Source organism: Leuciscus leuciscus (assembly GCF_965113295.1).
Source record: "Leuciscus leuciscus genome assembly, chromosome: 3".
In the NCBI taxonomy this organism is placed as follows: domain Eukaryota; kingdom Metazoa; phylum Chordata; class Actinopteri; order Cypriniformes; family Leuciscidae; genus Leuciscus; species Leuciscus leuciscus.
In genome coordinates this window covers 5,004,447-5,024,939 of record NC_138727.1, presented here as the reverse complement: position 1 = coordinate 5,024,939, position 20,493 = coordinate 5,004,447, and the positions used below count along the sequence as shown (strand labels likewise).

General features: G+C 38.1%; 1 protein-coding gene across 2 annotated transcripts; it reads right to left on the bottom strand.

Annotated features, from left to right (window-relative positions):
• Positions 1-2,790: 2,790 nt before the first annotated feature.
• slitrk6 (SLIT and NTRK-like family, member 6) lies at positions 2,791-20,257 on the bottom strand. Of its 2 annotated transcripts, none has more exons than XM_082163796.1 (2): positions 19,820-20,257; positions 2,791-6,332 (listed from the first exon to the last, which is right to left on the bottom strand). In XM_082163796.1, exon 2 carries the CDS (start codon positions 6,310-6,312, stop codon positions 3,865-3,867), a length of 2,448 nt encoding a protein of 815 aa, XP_082019922.1. In that variant the 5' UTR covers positions 6,313-6,332; positions 19,820-20,257; the 3' UTR covers positions 2,791-3,864. The 2 variants fall into 2 exon arrangements, with proteins under 2 accessions (XP_082019922.1, XP_082019923.1); XM_082163797.1 differs by lacking the exon at positions 19,820-20,257 and adding an exon at positions 9,591-11,959.
• Between the last annotated feature and the right edge of the window lie 236 nt (positions 20,258-20,493).

The following is a 20,493-nucleotide window of genomic DNA, read 5'->3' as shown; positions in this document are numbered from 1 at the left end:
TACTATCAATGCCCATGAGAAGGATACAACACTAATGCAATACTAGAAATTGCAGTTAAGGCATGACCATTGGACAGTGAAATACTCATTGGGTCAACAGGGTCAGACAAAAACAGATGGAGAAGAAAAGACACATGTTAACTTTACCCAACCCAAGTCTCTGAGACCCTGACACCTTGCTCTTCTGGAGACTCCAGGTAGGTTGCAGTTCTGGAAAATGGTGGCGCTGGAGACTAAAGGGTTCCTAATGGTTTCACACTTAATTCTTCACCTTAATTCTTAATTATTTTGCAGTTAACATGTGTCTTTTCTTCTCCATCTCTTTTTGTCTGACTCTGCTGACCCAATGAGCCTTTCACTTTCAAATGGTCATGCCTTAACTGCAATTTCTAGTATTGCATTAGTGTTGTATCCTTCTCATGGGCATTTAATAATTTTTGACTTTTCAGTCTTAGTTAAATCTGGTTTTTGGCTTATTTTATCTGTAAAAGAAAACATGCCTAATAATTCTGCACACCTGAATTAAAGGCGTTTTTCATTTCCAGCCTTCATGAACAATTATATATCACTTATAAATGATTAAATACAACATTAATAGTAGTTATTAAGATTAATATGGTTTGGAATTGGCAAAATGTGCCTGGGAATAAAATATGATCAGAAAAGCAACATGCCTAATAATTCTGCATGCACTGTATACCAGACATTGGTATGTTTATTGCAGCACTGGATGGTCCAGACATTGGTATGTTTAAACAGCAGGTCTGAAAGTACATTATTCTGTGCTTAAACAGACCTGCCACTACCAATAATTCCAAGCATGTTTCAGTTTATATATATGATATCAAAGATGCATTGATGTGCATTAGAGGTTACATGGATTTGTTGGCAACATACAACAGGAACAATTCATGTATTAGATTATGAGGGCAGACGTGGCAAGTTTATTACTCAAGATATCCCCAGAGAAGGAGATATTGCTATGTCTATTTGCTGAATTACATACAGAGCCCACTAGTTGCATATTACTCTAATGGATACAATTTACTTCTCCCAGACATTTACACATACTCCTGTGCTTATATAGAGAACCGTTAAGTCATGGAGCCTCCGAAGATTTGACATGATATAAAGGTCTACATATACCATTTTCAAATGGCACTGCTGTGAAATATAACTTGTAGGTAAGAGAAGATGTTTTAAAGCCCTTGAGAGTTAAAATCAGGATGTGAAACGCCTGCAAAATTGTGAAAAGGTAGTGAAAAACCTCACTGTCTTCAGTAGAGCAATATTATTCCTTACAATATCACCTACATAAATGTCCTTTGTCATTTCTGCACATCATCTGTAGAGGATTTGCTCTTATGAGGTGAGTTCAGGATAAAAAAAAAATCAGGTATGTGCACTCAAGCGCAGCGGACTCGGCCTAAAACTGGTATTTAGAGGGCATCATAACGAATAGATGGTAGATACCAAGCTCTCAGTGCCGAGTCTGGTGCACCCTTGCATGCAAAGAAAAAACCTGCACAAAAAAATCTATCAAATGTAAGTGCTAGTATGCAATGCTCATTTCTAGCAATGTGAAGGAGCCGCTGGCTTTGTTTCCTTGTTAAAATATTCACTCCACAATAAAATACATGCTTGCAAAAAAAGAAAACCAGTCCTGAAAGTGAACACTGTTTCGCACTTTACTGGAAGTTTCAACAACCGACTTGTCAAAAATCATTGGCCGCCCTTCTTCAACCATCCATTTTGTAATGCTCTTAGTCTTTCCTGCCCAGGTGACTTCCTTTACTCAAGTGAGTGCGGAAATTACTCAGGTTGGCGTGAATGATTCTATTTGATGGTTAATGGAAAATATTGGAAAGCCACTTAAGCGAGGAGAAGAGGAAGATGAAAGTGTGGAGAGGATGAAAAGAAGCCTTCAATGTTCTGAGGAGCAACCGAATGTTGCACGCTGCTTGCACACTCATGAAAGGCTCTTTTGAGAAACGAGGGTCTGACAGAATCATGTTTCGTAATGGCAAACTGTCAAGTTCACCAACTCTGTGTTGACATCGGCCACTTTTGTAGGATGTTTGGATGTGATTAATTACTTCACTGTTATTAGGCATGACATAATCTTGATGCTATTTTTGAAATGTCATATTTTCACAACTTCAAAACATGTTTATTCTCATATAAATCTAACTTTATTACTGTTAGTTCACAAACCAGAAAAAGTATAAATCATTGATCAGTGGTTCACAACTTGATTTGCTTCAGTGTAACCCATATTTTTGTGGTCTTGATCATATTTTAGTTTACTTATAAGTAATAAGTTTACTCTTGGTTTAAGTATGAGGACATGTCAAGCAATCTCTCCATGTAGTCATTTGTCAATGTCTTCTAGCTTTTACCAAGTGACAGATGCATTGTACAAAATACTGTAGATTTTATTTGGAAATCTCTTTAAAGCTGAGAAATATATATGAGAAACACTGGAATAAAATATGAGTTTTCTATTTTACCTTTTTTTTTTTTGTGCCATGCTATTTGTGTCATTGACCATACATATTGCAATGTTCTCAATTTATTTATTTTTTATTTACAGCTTAATTGGTACCACATTAAAGGCACACAAACATATAAATGTTAAATTATGTACAAATATACAGAATAAATAACTCTCATCCACACTTGTACAAAATAAAGCTATGGTGCTCTTCTATACAGTAAAACATTTCAAGGCTCAACACAATAACTTGTGTGCATATTTTCTCTATACATATATAGATGTATATATATATATTTTTCTTTTCTTCTCCAGCCACATAATGAAGATAAAACACCCTGCATAATTGTCATGCTGAAAGAAAATAGTCAAATATGATTCGTGTCGAAAGGAACTTTAAACAACATTATTTTACAAACCAGAAGCTACACTACTCAGTTTTCCTATGGGAAAAAATGGCATAGACTGTGCGGCCCCACAACGTGATTGTCATCAACCACCTTTAAATAGCATTTTGAGTAGTGCAATTATTTTCTCTTCATTTTCTCCATGGATGCCCAGCAGAGTTTTTGTCCATATCAGAAGCAGTGGAGGTCTGAGCAAGTGGGTCGGTATGACATAATTTTTGAACAAACTCTCCAGGCGTGTTGATAATTTCAGGTGAGACGCCAATTTCAGGCATGATAAATGAGCCCAGTCATAAAGTTTGACCTCAGGGTCAAAACAATAGCCACTTGGCAAGCTACTTGCTGTTGATGACGCCTTATTTATTGATAAATACAATTTTCAGACATCTTGAGATCTAAGTACCACCATTATTTAATATTTAATGAACAACAACTGTGTTGGGCATGTTTAATTCAAAGCTTAGCAAATCAGGGAATGTTTTAACTAACCATAAATGTTCTGACAGGAAAAAAATAAAGAAAACATGTTTTCTTCAATTGCTACAGATAAACAGAGCTTAAAGATTAGCCACGTACATAATAAGAGATACACAGATAGAAATGTAAAGTGACTCTATGCTAGTCTCCCCTACCATGTAGCAAACATAACGAGAATGTATTGACCACAATGCAAAAGAAAAGTTCTGGTATCAAAGCCAATCTTGTACAACTCTGTGACTCTTTATGTGTGATTGGAAACTTGTTAGAATGTATAATCCATCATCTGCAATGTCCAATAGCATGCTAGAGCTAAAGGTCCACCTGAAATTAGACATTGTGTCAGCGTCAAATGATTGTATCATGAGAATTGCCTCTACTCCGACGTTGTTGTATTATATCTCTTGGGCTAAATCAGAAATCAGAATGGACTGTCAAGGCACTTGGAGTATCATTTGTCAAATCAAAATATACAGTGTACTTATCTCAGTTGAAAGTCGTTTGATGCTCTAAGACTTCTAAATAGTCTGGTTCGGCATGTAAATTGGCTTTGAGCTCAAAGTACTCATTTTTAGTCTGTTCCACCATGACCTTCCTCGGCCTCGTATAAACGAGAGTTTCCATTAGTTTCAGCTCTTTGTGGTGGTTGGGGACTTGCATGTCCACAGCTGGTTGAAGCTGTGATATGTTTTTCCTGAGGTATTCGGTGAGGCTGAGCTGTTGGATCTCCCGTTCTCTTTCTAAGATGTTCTTGTACAAGGAGCTCGCGTCTCCCAAACTTTCAAACTCAGAGGGGTAGTCGGTGACGGCCCTGAACTTCACGTTAGGGAGGGATTTGTTGTCCTTGTCAAGGATGCTATGGCACATATGCTTAGGTTTATCGCTATCGTAGTCATCTAACTCGTAGTCTTTGTGCTGAGAGCAATAACTGGGGTTCCTGCAGACCTGAATGATGGGGCTATGGGAAGGTTCGTCGTACATGCTGGGTCCTTGCCTTTCAGTTACGTGGTGGGTGGTTTTCTGGCCATACATGCTGTAGTGCAGGTGGATGGGACTGCTCTCACGAGGTTGCTCCTCGGCCTGTTTCTTTTTGGCATGTCTCCGCTGACGGTGTAGCACAAATACGACAATCCCGGCAGCGCAGAAAATGACGGTCAGGAAGAGGATGAGAAGGCAGAGGATGAGCACTGATAGTGGCACTGCATCTGTAATTGACCGGAAGAAGCCGCTGGTGCCGCCCTCCGGTGCACTCGTGACTGGAATACTGTCCTCGGTGCCTCCAGGTAAGGACTTATAGGTTACCAAGCCGGGGCAGAGAACATCATGCTTCAGGTTTCTGACCTCAGCAGTAGACAGTTTTTTAGGAGTGTGGCATAAGATGGCACCCACCACTGTTTCCTTGCTAAGCTTTTCCACCCACTGTTTGAGGCTGACCAAATCACAAGTGCAGTCCCAAGGATTGTCCTCAAGATAAATCTGCTCCAAATATTTAAGCTGGTCCAATGCATTACTCACCGGTAAGTGCATAAAGACATTTTTCCTTAGGTTTAATTTCACCAAAGGCACATTACGAAATATTTGTGCAGGGAGAGTGTTGAGTCGGTTGTTGTTTAGGTACAGGAGCTTTAGATTTGTCAAAGGGTTGAACGATCCAGCCTCAATCTCTTTGATCACATTATACTCTAAGTACAAATTTTCCAGGTTGTGAAGGCCGAGAAACATTGTTGCAGATATTTTCTCTATCCTGTTTCCATTCAGGTGCAGCTTTTTCAGGTTGCTCAAACTCAGAAATGTTTCATTGTCAATGTAGTCTATTTGGTTGTTTGCCAAATTGAGCAATTCCAAACTGTCGTATGTCACAAAATCATATTTGAAAAGTCTTTGTATCATATTTCCTGTCAAAACCAGCATGGTAGGGCTTTGTTGAAGAATGCCTAGATCAGATATCCTTTGAACGCCTCGGTCCTCACAGTGCATTAAAAAACCCACTGTGACACAAGGCCCTAGGCCGTTTGCAGGTGTAGGTATCTTTGCATCATCTTTGGCATTCGGTATCTGAACAACCTTAGTGGATGGGGTGACAACCATGTCTAGAGACTTTGATGGCTCTTCGAGGTTGATGTCAGCATGAGAGGGGCAAAGCAAATCCCTTTTGACCCTAGCCAAAGAGGTGCCCCTAAGATCTTCGGGCCTGTTGCAAACCACCTCGCCAATGGATGACTGCGCTCGCATGTTCTCAATCCAGACCTTTAAATGTAAGATTTCGCAGTTACACACCCAGTCATTCTCCTCCAACTGGAGCTCAATGATACGACCAATATGCTCCAGGAAACCCACGTACGGCAGTGTCTGCAGCTTGTTCCCTCGCAGATCCAAATGTGTCAGAGGCACAAAGCGGAAAATGTTGCTCGGAAGAAACTCAATCTCATTGTCATTGAGGATCAGAACTTTAAGACGGACAAGCTTGCTGAAGGCCCCAGGCTCCACGACCCGGATAAAGTTGGTGTCAGCCTGAAGGTATTCCAAATTTACTAAGCCGTGAAATGTGTCCTCCTTCAGCATGACCAGGTAATTTCTGTTTATGTGCAACTTTTTCAGGGATCCCAGCGCACTGAACACACCAGGTTCAAGCTCCTGTATGCTGTTTTCACCGAGATGTAAGGTGACGACGTTCTTGAAAGCATCCATATCCGTTGCAAGTAACTCCACTAAGTCATTTTTGTATAGATTTAGATGAAAAGGTTTATCTGACGGTACTTCGACATCTGACATTTTGCTTATGTTGCTCTCCTCACAGTTTATGTACAACTGTCCATCTGTCTCTTCACAGGTGCACAAAGATTTGCAAGCTCCATCGTACAACACCTTAGACTCAGTATCTCCAAAACTAGCACCAGCAAAGAAGAAGCAAACGAAAACAATCCTGGCCAGCATTTTGTCCTTCTTCAGTATATCTAAAAAGACAACACAGGAGAGAGAAGGAAAGGTAATTACTGAGTGCAGTTAACAAACTCATAAAATAGCTATGAGCAGAACACTGAATTATAGGAATTATAGCAAGGAGTTCACAGTGTGGAATCTAATAAACTAATCAGGATATGATTCGGGAATCTAATCTGTGCATATAAACAGATATTCACAAGCTGCTAAAATATTAAAGCTATTAAAAGTGTTGCTAACATATTGCATTTTATTATTGCATACAAGCAGTGAGTGGAACTCCAGAACTCTTTATAACTAACACTGTCCTAAATGAATAATTTGGTTGCGTCATTGATGATGATGATAACAGTGGTGATTATATCACATTAGGGAAATAATTAAGTATTTAAAATTATTGGGATAATTAAATTCTAATCAAGAATCCGACTTATGCTTATATGCCACGTCATTTGTAAATTAAAAAAATGAACAAATGATTTCACCTTTTTTTTCACAACAAAGGCAAATAATTTGTATGCATGCATAGCCTATATTTTACATGACAAACTGAATGATTTTTTATTTACATCAATCCTCAGCAGCAGGCAGCCTGTGAGACTTGTCTTTGCATAATTAGACTGGTTTTCCTGACCCTGTTACCTCTAACATCTGGATGAGTGTGCTTTAAGATGTGTCCTATACTGCCAACAATTACACCTCAGGATTCATTTGAATGAAACAGAAGAACGTTGTCCATAAACATTGCACAAGTCAAGGACCTCAGTATGAACATTCTCACAAGAACAGGTTCTTCCACATTAATCTTGTAGATCTATATTTTGTGTCTTATGTGTATTGGTTAGGGAGCCAAGAACTGGACTCCTCAGCGAATGACTCTTTTAATGAGTTCTTATCTAATGATTTGAAAGAAAAAAAAATTCCACAAAATTACCAATACACTTCTTTTCATGAAACTGCTAAGAAATCAGACTTGTCAAGAGGAATCAGTCCAAGAATCATTAAATAAAAAATGATTCCTATGACTAATTTGTGTCTATTTCTATTTTTAAGGGTTTTCAGGACTGATGAAGATCATCTCCAATGTTTCAACGATATATTCAAGTCGAAAATCAAAAGTAAGAGATCCCTATATGAACTCAAACATTTCTCATAATTTTTTTTCCCAGACCAATTGATCTGATCTGCTATCCAAATTAATTTTATAGCTCTTCACTGTAAAAAATAATAATTGAGGCCTTAAATTTAAGTACAATCAACTTGTATGTTTAAGTCATTTCAACTTAAAATACATTGAACTGACTTCATTAGTTGAATCTTATAAAAAAGTTGAAAATTACTTAACTTATTCTGATGAGTTAAAGCAACGTAAAAAAACATATGTTGTTATAAATTATTGATCATATATATATATATATATATTTTTTTTTTTTACAGAGTAAATTATATATAGTATATGTCAACAGTTGTTTAATTTGCTTATTTTTATCTTTTATAAGGAACTTTTTGAGAGACATTTAGGACAAAGTTGATATTTAAATGAAAAATAGCAATCTCTTCCTCATACATTTCCACTGGAGGAAAATAACCACACGCTATAATTTGTTATTATGTCATTTAAAGCAACATAACACAGTTCTATGTAAATTAACTGAAACATAAAACACCCCAGAGTCCCAGTGAATCTTAGAGGAATGAAAGACTTCCCAATTGTATTGACATGAAATCAAACATTGAATGGTCCGGCATGCCACATGACACCGACAGGCTGCGTGCGCTGACAGCTCTGAGCAAACACAGCGTGTGAAGACAACAAAGATGGTTTTCGTCGTCTCTCTTGAGGACGCAGGTAGACAGGCAGTGGAAGGGGGCGGGGGCATAAATAAAATTAGATTAAAAGATTACAAAAACTGCGGAGAAAATTAATGCTTGCATGTCATGCTAGATGACAGGACAAAGAAGGGGGAAAAAAAAACTGTCCCATTCCTATTTTTAGCTAGCAGTGTGTGGTTGACAGTAAGGAGAGAATTTGTGGTCCATTAAGAGCCAGTGAAGCCTACATATTGTGCTCTCATGCATTTAAGCAGAGCCTAATATCCATCTACTTAACTATCTATCTATATACACACATACGCACATATAGCTCGACCCGTGAGTCCTCATCCCTCAGGTCTCCACCCACCCTGCCTGTCTAACCCGCTCCACATGGGAACATCTGTCCTGATACAGCAAATTTCTCTGTCTTTCTCTCACACGGTTACCCAAAGCATAGGCCATCCCATAAGAAAGAGAAGTGACGAATGAGATATTTTTGACCTCTCAATTGTTACTCATAAATAGTTAAGGGATTAAATGTACAATTGGAGATCTTTGCTTTAGACTTTTTTTTTTTTAACTGAGAAATAGACCCTATCTATTCTCACATTCACTAGTTTTAGAAGAAATCTCAACAATGTCATGCTCTGGGGTGCGTGCCGTTTCCCGAACAACGACGTAACTCGATGCTTAACTACCATAGTACGATGCATCGTTGAAGAAATCAACTAGCTAGTCACGACTTTTTCCCGAAACCATATCTGTCGCAAAGTGGTCGTTCAACCACATTGGTTTATGACGTCACACACGTGCTGGAGTAAACTTCTTTTAATGAATCTGTTTGAGATCGAATTAATTCTAGATGTTTTGCTATTAATTACAGACATGACATCTGAGGACTATTTCTAATTTTTCTCAGTTATTTTGCTTTATTTCCAGATTCAATCATAGGCTCGTTCTTACATAGTAGAGCACGTTCACACATGCGCACTCTTCAAAAACAGTGCTTTAAATCTCTTGACAAACTAAAAGACGAAAATTATATTTGAATGTATTCTAAACAAAAGACACAGGTTGTACTGAATGTCAGCTTGCTTATTTTGCTCAAGATAAGGATTTATTAAGTCCACATGTCATGCAAACTGGAAACTCTGCTTCTAACCACAGGTCGAGAGCTGTCGTTCCAATACACAACTTTGCGATGCTGTTTGCGAATGTTCGTTAGAACGATGGTTTCGGGAAACACCGACTCGTTGAACTATGCTGATATCGACGGAACTTGTGATAAAAGTTGGCTAACGATGCTTTTGGGAAACGCACCCCTGATTGGCTGCGTCCAAAGTCGCATACTCTCTTGAGTAGGTATTTATTTTGAACAAGTAATTGCTTCACGACCGCTAAAACAGTATGTTCTATATAATATGAATATGTGTAATATGAATGTAATCTGGACATACTTTGTTCGCCATTCGTTCGTCTTTATCATGTGACCTTCCAGCGTCAGTTGCGTCGATTCCCTGCCATCCACAAATCCTCTCCCGTGGCCTCATGGGATAGGAAAGTGTCCATCGTATGCACACTTCAGAATCTCACCGGATGTCATCCGGGTACTTTTTGCATACTCTTTTATGAGTACTGTGAATTCTGAAATACTTCTGTTGTCACATACTGTTTTTCACCTACTATACTGTATAGTATATAGTGTGTGATTTCGGATACAGCCAGCGACCAAAATACACTTTACATGTAAAAAAAGGTTTTAAAAGGGGTTTTCACAGTGATGCCATAGTATAACCACTTTAGATTCCATTAAACAGTTCTCAAAAGAACCTTTTTCCTTAATGTGAAGGATATTTTCATAATCCAAGAACCGTTTTTCCACTATAAAGAACTTTTTGTGCAATTGAAAGGTTCCATGTTTCTTTAACAGAAAAATAGATGTCAACGAAGAACCTTTATTTTTAACAGTGTACATAAGGATTATAGGGTCGTAAAATGAGTGTGGATAGCATTGTAATGTAATATTTGATTTTATATTGAAATCTCTATCTTTTAATTGTAGACTTGGTATCTTGTCAAACCTGAGCACATTTTTGAGACACTGTTGAGATCTCTTTAGAAAATGTAGAGTAGATGCATATTAGATTACTTTGGTTCTTTTTACCAGTAGAAAATACAAATCTAAAAAAGCAGAAAACCTTAGCAAATGTCTCCATTTGCTTTCTATATAATCTCTTTGCTGTCTTGGAGAAACAATTAAGATATTACAAAGATCTCCTTTGGGTTTTACTCTCATACGTCCACCTTAATTCTTTATTATTGACGATGCACTTTTGTTCAAATGAATTCTGAGGTTACTGATGACTTGTTGAAATAATCAATAGGACAGATCTTGATGTATACTTATCCAGGATGTCTAAGACTAAGAGAGAAAATTGAGATGTTAAAGATATTTTATTTGTGATTTTTGAAATTCTGAATTTCGAAGCTGACATATGCAAGCCCCGGTAACCAGTGAGAAAGGACGAGGTCCATATATGCTGCATCTACCCCACTGCATTGTACACATATGTATGTATAGTTATGCAAATTTGCCAGTTCCACTGAACATTAGACCAGAATAAAAAGACTTGCAATTGAAGAATCCATCACAGCAGTGCATCTGTAAATGTTTGATGACATATGAGGTGTATGTACCGTGAAATGTTCAAATAAATTAAAGCAAATAAAAATAACCCTCAAGGCTATTTTGTATGACTCTAAGTGAACTTGTTTGTAGCTGAGCACTTCATATATCCATAACAGAGGAAATATATTGCGTGCTTCTCGCTTCCACTATCTTATCTTGACATCACAATTCAGTGTCTTTTGTTTTGAGGCAAGAAAAATAAATAATTGTATGGCCCCATGTGCTGTTTACCTGCGATGCTGCATTCCAATCGCTTGCAACCCTACAGCAACACAAGCAGATTTCTTTACCAGCTGCCCAGTGGAGCAGATCTAGACCGAGCTAGTTTGCAACTAACTGCAAATTGCAAAGTAAAAGTGTTTGGGTCATTGTATTTATTTATTTATTTATGTATTATATTTGGAGCTCATTTGAATCTTTATAGAAACTCATGACGCTAACCTTTTTGCAAGGGAAATTATATTTGATCCAGGCCCAGGAGAAGTATTGTTTGTAGACAGCAGGCATTGTCTTGCTTGAGCAGTTTGAGAGAATAGCTGCTGTCTCGGACACAATTCTAAGGGTTGGTCATTCATTATTTATCTGATCAGTAATGAAACACCACCAGAACAAGGTTGGCCAATGAAGCATGGCAATCAATGGCGGTGGTCCTGTCAAAGAGGAGCAAATCAACTGCTTAAACCAAACCACAAAGCCATCCCATCATTTGCATAATCTGCTTACCATATGCTATTTAAAGGACAGGTACAACTTTAATTTCCCTAGTCTTTTGCAAGTATTGTCTAATCTTTCATGTCTCCTGTGGAACTGGTGTCAAACCAATTCAGTCCTTCGTCTTTTAACATGACAAACGTGACATTTTTTACGAGACAATACGGTTAGGGTTGCAACCTCATTCCAGGTAGAATAATTCCATTATAGAAGTGTGTTAAAAAAAATCAGGACACTAATTTAATATCCTCACACAAGGTACACCATAAGGACTTTAATTTGGGGTTTTAATTATTTTTAAAAGGTAACTGCATCATTTTAATCTAAACAAACAAAACATTTGATCCTGGGGTCAAAGTTTATATGCATAAATTAAAAGTGGCTCTGTTTCAAATCCTGTCTTACTTCAACCTGAAATGGACTTTGTTAATACATTAACAAAAATCATTATTATAAGCATAAAAACGCATAGTACACAAAATATATTGAAGTAATTATTCAATGTTTATTTAGACTAAACAGGTTTTCCCTCTTTTTTTTTTCTTTTTTTTTTTTGGTGTTTAATTCATTTCTAAACAGAATTTCTCTTTCTTCATTTGCCTTTATATTTTTTTGCAAAGTCGGTCGCAGTGCATTGCATTTGATCGCTTGCATGCAATGTTACTGTAGAATTATGGCAAAAAAAGTGATCTTACATTCTTAAAAATAAAGGTTCCATAAGGGGGTTTTCACATTTCCATAGTTCCCTAGAACTAATGGCGTAAATACCCATTTTTTGCCGTGTTCGCACCGCAGGAACTGGGAATTATTTTTGTTATAGGAACTCCTTTTGGGAAGACTAAATTAGCTCCTACTTCAGAGTAGGGTCTCAACCAGCACAATAGGAATTACCAGTGACGTAAGTGTACGCTGATTGGCCGAACACATGTAAAACACCAACACCTACCATTTTTTAAATCAGTGTAAACACAGTTTACATATATATACTCCAAGAACATGGAAAACAGCAAAAAGATATAAACATACAGAAAGCTAAAGTTGACGGCATTTAGCTGTCGCCTTTATCTGCGGCGTTGTTCTTTCTCAGACTCAGTGATGTATACTGCAAGTTCTCATAGGAGATTGTCTCTTAGCCCTCCTTTTTGCTCTTTCAATCGAATAACTTACAATTCTCTGTTATCACAAAACCCACGATACACAACAAAGAAACAGCTACAGTCACTGTGTCTTTTTACAAGTCTAAAGAAACTTCCACTCTAAAGAACTTTATGTGCAATGGAAAAGTTATATGGATCCCTGTGAAGGCCTCCCTCCCCTCCCTTTACCTCTCTACAGATAAAGCATTGTCGGGATAATTCCGGTTCGCGTGGCTACGTGGAAGCGATAAAAATTCTGTATTATTAATTTTAAGGCCAGACAAGTAGTTTGTTGAAGGTTGGTTTGTAGGGAACTTACACGCCTGCGCACAAATATTCAAACACGCATACCTATAGACTGAACTCGTAATACGCATGTGCACGCCATCGGCTTTTTGAAGTTTGCACAGAAAGAACTGAAGAGTTTTCTGTTAAAACGGTTTCGTGTTAGCGACCTCTAAGTTAATAACTAATGATCGATGCGACGGAAGTGAATCAAATCAAACTAACTTTAGCTGGACAATAACTTTATTCTAGAGCTGCTATAAAGCCAAAACACTTTACTTTAATTTCCTATTATCATTGTAAAGCTGCTTTGGAACAATCTACATTGATGAAAGCGCTATATAAATGAAGATGACTTGACTTGACTTGATGTTAAAGGTTCGTCATGGAACCATTTATTATTAAGAGTGAAGAAAACAATATCATGTTGTTGCCTACATTTTGGAACTGCATTAGCGTTGTGAGTGTGCCTATGATGCCCATGTACATTTTGGAGCCTATACATCATCCCTGTGCACCAAATTTGTAATTTCTCATATTATGATATGCATGTATTTATCACAGCTATAGGAGGGGAAGAAGTGCTGTGTGCTTTCTTCCAAATGTGTTGCACAACAAATGTGCCGTAATTATTTCGCTGGAATTAGCCGTTAGATCTACCAGATGAAACCAAATACGTTCACAAAATCAAACATCTGGATGTAACAGATGTACCTCTCCCTGCAAATCAACATCACAACAGGAAGTTTATCTCACTTTCTCTGCTCTCCATTTGATTTTCCCCTTCACTGCAGTTTATTCTAATAGACCACGCTTCCGTGATCCCATTTTATTGGTACATGCTAAAGTAAATCAAGCATCACTGTTGCTCATATTCAGGGTTAGTGATTTGAACAAACCCCTAACCCAAAGTATTAAACTTTGGTGCAAAACTCATGCCAGTTGTGCAATGGACGTACCCCAAATTGTTGTAAAATACCTAAAAATTGAGAAGGACCAATTAACATCGCACTTGCACTGGTAAATAACCCCCCAAACACCTTAGCACCATTCATATGTTCTTAAGAAAAATATAATAATAATATCAGTCTGTCTAATATGGTGTTAGCTTACATGTGTACACAAAAAATATATAAATAATGTTCAGAACTTTATATAATTTTTTCAGTCACTGAAGCAAATGAAGTGGAAGAATGACAGCAGTGGGTCTGACACAGAGCTGACATCTTAAAATTATATAGTGCTGCATTTCTAGATTAATCATATGAGTGTCCACGTCGTTCAGCTCTGTGAATTACGTTTTTGCCTGAAGCTTATGAAAAAGACTGCAGCTAATGAGACAAACGCAGAAGATATTACAGAGATGTAATCATTTAATAAAATAGCCATCACTTTTTAACAGCATTTCAACTGTTTTCCTTTTATAGCACTTTAAACTAGATATATTCGTTAACACTTTACAATAAGTTCCCATTAGTTAACATTAGTGAATGCATTAACTAACAATGAGCAATACATTTGTTACCGTTTTTTAATAATCTTTGTTACGTTAGTTGATAAAAATACAATGGTTCATTGTTTGTTCTAGAGATGCACAGATGTATAGGCCAATCATTGGCCGATTGTTTAGAAACAGCCAATGATCATGACCGATTATATCCTGTCAATCAAAAGGGGACGAAAAAATGTGTGAGACTGCAACTCATACTGTGTGTGAAGAAAATCACTCTTGTGTTGAATTCAGGGCAAGTTAATGCAACAATAACGCATTAACAGTTAAACAATTGTGAAAATCTGTTTGACACTATGAATTACCCGTAGTTCAAGCCAGGGTTGCAGGTTTGAGTTTTTCCCTGCACTAAGCATTATTTGTAGTGCGCCCCAGTCCAATAATTGCAAAGAGCTTTGTGCTTTGTTACTTCTGATAAGAAAAATAAGATAAAGATAAGTCTCAGATTTCAAATTTGGTCCATTTTTATCACAAAATTCAAACAATAAATGGCATTTGATGCTCTTAAATCGGACGTGACAGATCGCTGTAGCACCTCAGGTCTTTTCTTCCTCTTTAATAAAAGTTTGCCCTTTTACATCTTCAAAGGTTTACATGTTTTTCATTCAAAAAACATGAATGAATATCAGAAGGTATGTTGAAAGATACAGTACAACTTACGGAAATGAATCATGTGTCATGTAATCGCTCAATCAGGCATAGGCATCAATAAAAGATCTTGTGAACGATGTGTCACTTAAAGGGATAGTTCACCCAAAAATGAAAATTAGCCCATTATTTACTCACCCTGAAGCCATCCTATGTGTATATGACATTCTTCGTCCAGATGAATACAATCAGAGTTATATTAAAAAATGTCCTGACTCTTCCAAGCTTGATAATGAGAGTGAATGGCTGTTTGTCTTAGGAAGTCCATCAAAGTGCATCTATCCATGATAAAAGTGCTTCACGCGTATCTGGGGGTTAATAAAGGTCTTCTGAAGTGAAGCGATCAGTTCATGTAAGAAAAATATCCATATTTAATACTTTATCGACTAAAATAACTAGCTTCCGGCAGACGGCCGTACGCATCGACTTAAGGCCAATTTATACTTCTGCGCCGGGTGTACCCTGACGCGCACCTCCTCAAAAATGTAACTACACGTCGCGACGACGCGGACCGCAAGATCTGTGATTGGTCGGCTTGGTAGCATTGCATTTCCTCCTACGCATTTCCGCCGTGTTCTTCTGCACCGCCCGTCATTTTTAAATTCGCTTCAACCGTCAACAGGTTCACGGGTCGCACGTACCATCTCCTCCGACGCCTTCTCTCGTTTCTGCCTTTTAATTTTAGTAATTTCACTAAAATTAACAGTTTTTCCACCTCGATAAGCTCCAACTCCAACATGATCCGCTCTCTTTCAGTCGCTTAGTAGCCTAAACGCAAAACAGCCGCGAGGAATCTAAACATTCTGAACATCTTAACATTAAAACCCGCCCCCGCCAACTAGCGTTTCGGCGGAGTAACTGCAGAGCAACACAGATCTGACGCAGAAGTATAAATGCTCACGACGGCGTCACCTACGTGCGTACACTACGACGTACACTCGACGCAGAAGTATAAATTGGCCTTTAGAGTAACCCTTAAACTTGACGCACAACGTATTGACGCCAATTGACGCCTCTCTCGGTTCAAACAAACAGGGCTGGGAAACTGCGTTCGTCATCACGTTGTGTGTTTAATATTTAATAATATTATTATTTATTATTAAATATGAATATTTTTCTTACACAAACGTTTATTAACGCCTAATACACGCCTTTATTAACCGCCGAAGACGCGTGGAGCTCTTTAATAGTGAATAGATGCGCTTTGATGGACTTCCAAAGGCATACAGCCAATCACTCTCATTATCAAGCTTGGAAGAGCCAGGACATTTTTTTTTTTTTAAATATAACTCTGATTGTATTCGTCTGAAAGAAGAATGTCATATACACATAGGATGGCTTCAGGGTGAGTAAATCATGGGCTAATTTTCATTTTTGGGTGAACTATCCATTTAATGTTGCATTTACATCAGGAAAGTTATCCAAAGATTACAGTTGGTTAGTTTGCTATAAAAAAAAAATAAAAAAAATAAAAAAAAGGAGCTTATTAACTGTTAATTATTTATGTATGCTTGAATAAATTTGTCATGAACACAAGTGGTTAGGAAAACTACCTTGTATGCAACATTTCAGTTTTTTTGTTGTGTAATTATTATGAAAATAAATACCTGTTGAATATAATACTTGTGTTGTTAATTTTAACCTCTAATATTACAGTCATGTACTAAATGAGAGGGTTCCCTGTTTAGTTTGCAGAATTATTTGGGAGAGATCAAACTCTCGGTATCGGCAGATGTCATTCTGAATCGGCTGTCGGTAACGGGCGGAGAAATGTAGTATCTGTGCATCTCTAGCTTGTTCATGTTAGCGCTCTTCTCCAGTGTTTTCCCCTCAATTTGGCCAGGGAAAAAAAAGGATATCAATGTTGCCCAGCATCAATAAATCTAACTCCTCTAACCGCACAATGTGAATCCTCTAGACAATCACATGTATTTACAAGGGCAACCGTTATCTCAATGCAGGGAAAGAAGATCGATGATTTAATTTTCTCAGTGTTGTTTTCATCAACAGACACTGAGCCTTAAAAAAGAGCAAAGAGCCTTTGATGCTGCAGGTGCACTTCTTCCCAACAAAGTTGAGAACAGTTGGTAGTTGCGTGGCAAGCATCACTATTGCTGTTGCTCATGGATTAGGGGTTTGCTTAAAGTACTAACATTTGGGATACAACTCATCCAGCATCATTTGAGCTACAGACATGAGGGACTCCAGTTGTGTGCTTACTTTTCGAAGCAATTCGACCAGGTGGTCGATAAAACAGCCAAAAAAATAAATAAAAATAAAAATCCCCACACAGACAAGGACCTGGGCCATTTCTAGAGACATGGGGGTGGACTCTTTTAACTTGGGCTGGTAAGCAACCATACAGCAATGCACTAAAAATCACTCCGAACTCCTTAGCAACCAAAAGCAATGCCCTAGCAACCACCTTCAACACTTTGAAGCATTTGAACTGACAAGCACCACTAAAAAAAAATCCCATTCTCATTACAATGAAATCCTAATTGGTACAATTTTAATCAAGTATATAATTTTAATCAAGTGCTGCTTTGATACTTTGCAAAATGCAAACATAATTCTGCCAATTTGAATTGAAGAACTAACCAGGTATCGGGATCCAAATGTGCTTGTTTTGACGCACCGGTGATGTTTGTGTCACTGTCGAGCATGTAATCACATAGCTCTCCATAAAGGGAAGTAACCTACAACAGATTGTTGCAGGTTGCTATCCGCAGCATGTCACTGGGGGGACCTTAACATCCAGCGCAGGAGAATGAGGGATGGAGAGATGAAGAGAAAGAGTGGATACTGGGCTCGGGGCAAAGGGATGAGTGAATCAGTGACGCTCCATTTTACCCTGCGCAAATCAGTGGGCTAGCGCAGATGGCCCTTCATTGTGTCTGTGGCACTATGGAGGAAATGATGTGCTCGCCCCAGGGAGACGCCACAACACCCACATATAAGAACAGAGGCCAAAGAAAAGCCCACAGTCCTGTGAAGCTAATAAACTCGCCCACTCGATGTGGAGTGGCATTCACTATTTGTAAAAGTACACTGTTTAACGCTCATGTTCTGTTGATTTTACTAAAAACATGTCAAATCTCTAATTTTACCCACAATTCATTTTTAATATGTACTTTTGACCGTTAGACTGATATTGTTGATGCTTTTAACCCTCTGTTATATTGCATATGTGACTGTTATCTAAACTCTTAAAATAGAGGTTTTCCTTTAACATGGAACATTGCACAAAAGGTTCTTTAAAGTGAAAAGTGTTCCTCAGATTATTGAAATATTCTTAGAAAAAATTGTATGTTTAGGAATGTTCACTGAAAGGTTCTTTGTGGAAACAAAAATGGTGGATCCATTGCATCGCAACAAACCCCCCTTTTTGGAAACATTATTTTTAAGAGTGAAAGGATAGTATTGATTCTGTTTGAGGTAATTGATGCATGCAAAAACATACTGTAATATAAATGCAATAAAACAAACCGTAATTGGCATGTATTGTACATGTGTGTCGGAAAATGTTAGCATGTGAAAATGCATTGCATCTGTTCATGTTAAATACTTGTTGAAATGTTGTTCATAATCAGTGCTGTTAATGGAAAATGAATTCAATATCAGCATGCTGCCCACATGTATGCATTGATCAGATACTTTTATGCAAAGTGATTTCCGTTTAATCAGCTCATAACCCTGGTGTCGCTCTGCCAGTTAAGCCACTAAACATATTAACAATGTTTGTATGTTGTTTTTAACAATAGAAGGACCAGACTCCAGACATTTTAATCCAACACATTAATCCTAATGCATATATCTATAGCTTTGTACTTATCCTGTATGTTGCATTCACTAAAACAACAACAACAACAACAACAACAAATGTTTAGATGTGCACACACCAATGTTTTTCTTTAACAAATGCATTCAGACTAGTGTAAACCTCTCTAATCATCAAGATAGATTTAATGTGGACTCTGCATATCAATATCTCTTGAGCATCTAAAGAGGGTGCTGCAAACTGCCTCTCCAGACATTAAATTAAGACTTGTCTGTGTGTGTGGGTATGTCTGGCTGTGTGTGTGTGTGTGTGTGTGTGTGTGTGTGTGTGTGTGTGTGTGTGTGTGTGTGTGTGTGTGTGTGTGTGTGTGTGTGTGTGTGTGTGTGTGTGTGTGTGTGTGTGTGTGTGTGTGTGTGTGTGTGTCTTTGCCTTTGTGTAAATGTGACTTTGAAGGCGAGCATCTGTGCTGCAGACGGCTACATCACAATGAAGTCACCTGAGTTTCATTTACAGGGATTGAATTTGCAGGGAATGAATAAGTAAAATAAACCTCATAAGGTGTCCTTGAGATCACAGGAGACAGAGTTACATTAGCACTGCCTGTTATACTTTTGAAATACTTTCATATTAAAATAAAAATATACTGTGCTATAAGAGGAGGTGCATTAGAAACTAGCATACCCTATAACTGTTCAAAGGGCAAACAAGTGCTGTGCATTTAGCAATCTAGGCTTTGTGCCAACATTTAAATCTTTAACAAATGTTTAAGACCGTTAAATGATACAAAAACGATCGCATCTGCCGTGATACAACCAATCATTCATTCTGAACACTTTCAGTCCTATAGAAAAAGAGACAGAAGTGCATGGAATAATCACACTTTGCTTGCTTTGACTTCGGATGTGCCATTAGTAAGCCACTCTTACCCAAATTACGCAGCGCAGGAGTCTTTGTAGCTCCACTTGGCCAAGTTATTTGTGCTTTTGTGGATCAAACAAAACCACCCAGTTTTGCAGCACTTCTCAAAAGGCTTCCCTGGCACGGAAGAGCCCACCGCGCAAAAAGACGCATGGAACAAGTCCAGGTCCAACTTGCCATCAGCTGTCCATCGCGCAATGATGATTTGTTTTATTATATACTTATGTGTCCAGTAACGATTTTCCGCATTTTTGGGGGGAGCTTCACGTCTCAAGTGTTCAGCTCACAGATAGTCCAGTGGTTGAGTGTTAAAGTCCGCGATTACAATTCAGTATCCTTCGGAGAGAGCCTGACCCCCGCGGTGTCTTATAGAAGGTATGATGATGGACATATTCTCTAGCCTCTCGATCTGCCCAGTGAATGAGCTTGTGCTGGAGCTTCACTTCGCTAGAGCTCCTCCCTCCGTACAGTCAAAGAAGCTATCGTGACTCCATATGGAGAGGAAGAGAGAGAGAGAGAGAGAGAGAGAGAGAGAGAGAGAGAGAGAGAGAGAGAGAGAGAGAGAGAGAGAGAGAGAGAGAGAGAGAGAGAGAGAGAGAGAGAGAGAGACCTGAACGCATCCTTGCGCAGGACTTCTGCAGGAGTGTAAAGATCTGAGAAAGCTCAGCCATTAGTTATGTTG